This window comes from Crocuta crocuta, unplaced genomic scaffold, assembly GCF_008692635.1.
Source record: "Crocuta crocuta isolate KB4526 unplaced genomic scaffold, BGI_CrCroc_1.0 scaffold241, whole genome shotgun sequence".
Taxonomy (NCBI): Eukaryota; Metazoa; Chordata; class Mammalia; order Carnivora; family Hyaenidae; genus Crocuta; species Crocuta crocuta.
In genome coordinates this window covers 2,777,966-2,782,368 of record NW_027527807.1, presented here as the reverse complement: position 1 = coordinate 2,782,368, position 4,403 = coordinate 2,777,966, and the positions used below count along the sequence as shown (strand labels likewise).

General features: G+C 44.0%; 1 protein-coding gene across 1 annotated transcript in view; it reads right to left on the bottom strand.

The window, feature by feature from the left end:
• Window positions 1-2,193, bottom strand: part of ARHGEF6 (Rac/Cdc42 guanine nucleotide exchange factor 6) — a 111,529-nt gene extending 109,336 nt beyond the window's left edge. Inside the window, exons 1-3 of the mRNA XM_077774029.1 lie at window positions 2,090-2,193; window positions 1,489-1,915; window positions 195-278 (exon numbers count right to left, since the gene is read on the bottom strand). Coding sequence (XP_077630155.1) covers window positions 195-278; window positions 1,489-1,725 — 321 coding nt within the window. The 5' untranslated portion in view covers window positions 1,726-1,915; window positions 2,090-2,193. The remainder of the gene's footprint in view (window positions 1-194; window positions 279-1,488; window positions 1,916-2,089) is intronic.
• Window positions 2,194-4,403: the final 2,210 nt, after the last annotated feature.

The window sequence follows — 4,403 nt, the reverse complement described above, 5'->3', positions numbered from 1 at the left end:
CGCACAGCGTGGAGCCTGGCGCCTGCTTTGGATTCTGTGTCTCCCTCTCTCTCTGCCCCTGCCCCACTCACACTCTGTCTCTCTCTCTCTCTCTCTCTCAAAAATAAATAAACATTTTTTTAAAAAGGAGTCAAAATCAACCAAATCTTTTTAGTGCAACAGCATCTTCCGTGGCAGGGCCTGGGCGGGCTTACCTCCACCTGAAGGGCTGCACATCCTTTCAGGAAGTCACTGATGTTGTTGAGACAGTCAGCTTCGGTTTGCGGCTCCAAACAGAACTAGAGAAACATAGTCAAGTGTCACTTGGACGCTGTCATCCTATGGCAAGCACACAACATTCCTCACTTGCTGATAACCAGACAGGTAAGCTTTTTAAGGCAGGTGCAACATCACTGTCAGTCCAGGAAGAGAAATAACCACCGGAGGAAGTGATGTAAAAGTCTAAACGGTCGGTCTGTTTCAAATGCCACCAAACCTCTAGTCCCAAACCATCTACGGCTACATGCAAACTTTTTCTTCGCCTTCTGCCAAGCTGTGGCGATAGCAAATCAGATCCAGACTGTTTTTGGAGCTGGGTTCTTGCTTTTAACCTATTCCCTTGCTCCCTCGTCCCCGTGATGATTTGCTAAAATTATATTTTCCCCTTGGCTGTTCGCAACATTTGGTCATAGTTCTGTATGTTTTACCACCATGTTAACGCTGGTTTTCAAGTTTCAGAAAACTTCTAAGTCAATCAGTTTGCCACTCAAAATACAAACTGGTTCAAGAAGGCAAAGAAACTTATGTTGTGCTCACGGTCACGTTCCCTGCTAACCTCAAGAGAGTAACAGTAGGACTTGACCTCTAAACTCACTTCAAGTGCCAACTTGAGAAATTAGCCATCCTCATGATGATAGGCTCCCAACACTAAAACTTTTGGATTTTTAGAAGAGAATGCAGTTGGTTTCGCTTTGAACATGTGTTGCATTCAAAACATATATTTGGTTTCTATTGTTTTACCAAAGCTTTCCTGACAGTTTGGATTATTTCTCCTGGTTGCTAAATAGCCTCTGTTTCAATGGATATTGTATTTCTTTGAGAAGAAAATCGACATGGATTTTAGCCCCGCTGTCAATAAGCACCATCAATATCTGTTACAAATCATCCCATTATTACACAGACTCATATGCGCCCCACGTTCAAAGGATACCTTTGGCACAGAGGGAGGTATAACACGAATCTCTGCGACAGAACAAATGATGGGGATATTTTCTCCTTGTCCCCCCACACCAATTGTGTATCAGTTTTATTATACTTGGAGGCCATTCGTTAAAGGATTCGATTTCATTTTCACAGTTTTTCAAACTACAAAAACAAGACAGAACGCCAAACTCTTAGAGATAAAAGTAGGAGAGTCTCATGACCCTAGCAATAGAAACATCGCCAGAGCTACATTATTACCGCTCTCTGGCGGTAAGCAATCTCAAAGAGGCTCCCCATTTCTCTTACCTTTTCTAGAGAGCCAGGCCTAAGTCTGTTGATGAGTTTGCACAGCACTACCCCATTTTTCAGCGAAGACTTCAAGAACTCCTCCGGATCACAGATGGTCTTTTTGGGGGAATCTAAAACCCCCAAGGATATAAGCCATGTCACGATTCGCTCTTCTGGATTCATTGCTGAGGACTGTCTGCTCGGAACAGCTCTCTGGGGTGGCTGCAGGGACTGAAGCCACATCCGTGATTGCATCTGCTACTGTCTTCCGTTTTTATGAGTTCTTTGCTGGTGCTTACAGAGCAAAGCGTTTAAACAACTTTTCTTAGAGAACCGTGGAGCCCACTCAACTTATGGGATCTTAAAGCCACAGCGATCGCACTTGAAAGATGTAGAAATAGAATGAATAAAAATCCCGGATAATGCTGGGTTTCTTTTGCAAACCCTGTAGAACAAATTCATGAGGATTAAAAAGAAGAAGAAACACATGCAAACACCGCCCCTCCCCCCCCCCAAAAAAAACTCAACAGTGCAAGAAGCTGTAAGGGAAGGAAGTGAGGAGGATGCTAGGGAGGGAGCAGAGAGAAGGAAGCAAGCGCTCTCAGAAAGCAGAGGGGACCTTGGAAATGAGACACCCATGGGCCAGTCTGGGAAAACACTGTCAATAAATAGTCTAGCCCCAGTGAAAATCTGGCTTCTGGCAGCAGGAAGAAGCCAACTGGCTCTTAGGTCAGACAGATCTGAGCCTCCTGGGGAAGGTAGGCTGAGAAAATTCTTCCAAGAAATGACCGGATGTCCTCCTGCTGTCTCACAGAGATGGTATGTCATGATCGGTCCTCGTAAGACACGTTGCATTGCATGGCGATAATGATAACATGCCAAATGAATGAAGATCGTGCCTGCTGTCAGCCATCGCTGTGGATAAGCAGCAGCTAGGAGAATGGCATTTTACTTTGCAGCCAAAAAGCTATGTTTAGGGAAATAGGCTAAGGATAACATCTGACATCCTGTTTACTTGCATTCTTTAGCAATTCTTTTTCTGGACCTGGCTCCACTACCCAATCCAGCTGCAGTAGCCTTAGCAAAGGCTCAGACGCAGTCCCCTAAGCGGGTCCGAAGCACTTGAAACGAGAACGTTCGGGAACAAAAGGGCATTTGTCCTCTGTCTATACTACAGTCTGGAAAGTGGATGCTTCCCCAACAAGAAACGCTTTGCGTTAAAAATGCTGCTCTGGAAAGAAGAAAAACCTCAAAACAAAAAATGCTAGTCTATACCAGGAGACCTTGTTACTCTCAAACATTTTCACAACCAGTTGAAACAGGCATAGTATCGAGAAACTTACAATAAGACCACTGTGAATAGCATAGCCTTCAACCAGCAAAGGCACAGTCCTGCGCATCGGTCACCATGCCTCCTCACACAGGATCTTCCTAAGCTCCCGAATCCTTCTCAGCACAGCTTTAGATGTCTACCAGCTTAGATGAGCTTCAAAGCTTCCCCTCCTTGCTCTGTCCTAACCCTTAGCCACACTTTACTAATATTACTTGTTGGTAGGTCTACCCACCAGAACGCCACCTCCCTAGAGTAGAGTATCTGTCTGTCTCGTTCAACACTGTTCTCAATTGTGCCAGGTACACAGTAGATGTTCAAAAACGAATGAATGAATGAAATGCATATGTCTTAAAACATTTTTCCCTGCTAATGATTTTTACTTTCGAGATATAATTGACACATAATAAATTGCACACATTTAAGATGTACAGGGGCGCCTGGATGGCTCAGTTGGTTGAGCGTCCGACTTTGGCTCAGGTCGTGATCTCACGGTTCGTGGGTTCGAGCCCCGCGTGAGTTCCAGCTTTGGGTCAGGCTCTGTGCTGACAGCTCAGGGCCTACAGCCTGCTTTGGATTCTGTGTCTGCCTCTCTCTCTCTGCCCCTCTCCTCCTCACACTCTGTGTCTCTCTCCCTCAGAAATGAATAAACATTAAAAAAAGATGTACAATTCAATGAATTTTGACATTATGTATATACCTGTGATATAATCAAACACATACACACACACACACACACACACACACACACACAATCCAGATAAAACTTTCCATCACCCCCAAAAGTGTGCATGTGCCCTTTCAATCCCTTCTTCCCTCCCTTCCCTTCCCATCTGCGTTCACTCCCTGTAGATTACTTTGCATTCTCTAGAATCATATATAAATGGAAGCATATGGTATGGTACTTCCTCTTTTTTTTTAATTTACTTATTTATTTATTTTGAGAGAGAGAGAGAGAGCATGCGAGTGAGGGAAGGGCAGAGAGAGAGGGAGAGAGAGAATCGCAAGCAGGCTCCACGCTCAGCACAGAGCCTGATGTGCGACCTGATGTCAAAACCACTACATCATGACCTGGGCTGGAATCAAAAGTTGGACACTCACCATCACCAGATGAATGGATCAAGAAGATGTGGTTTCTCTATACCATGGAATACTACATGGCAGTGAGAAACAATGAAATCTGGCCATGTGTAGCAACATGGATGGACCTTGAGGGTGTTATGCTGAGCGAAATAAGTCAGGCAGAGAAGGACAAATATCATATGTTTGCACGTATAGGAGGATTAGGAGGAACTTGACGGAGGAACAAGGGGGAGAAGAAGGGCGGAAATGGTGGGGGAAAGGGAGAGAGGCAAACCATGAGAGACTTTTGAATGCTGACAAAAACTGAGGACTGATGGATGTGGGGGGAGGGGGGGATGGGCATGGAGGAGGACACTTGTGGGGATGAGCACTGAGTGTTATGTGGAAACTAATTTGACAATAAACTATTAAAAAAAAAATGACAATTACAGAAAAAAAAAATAAAATAAAACCCCCCAAAAAAATAAATAAATAAAAATAAAAATACCAAAAAAAAAAAAAAAAAAAAAAAAAAAAATTT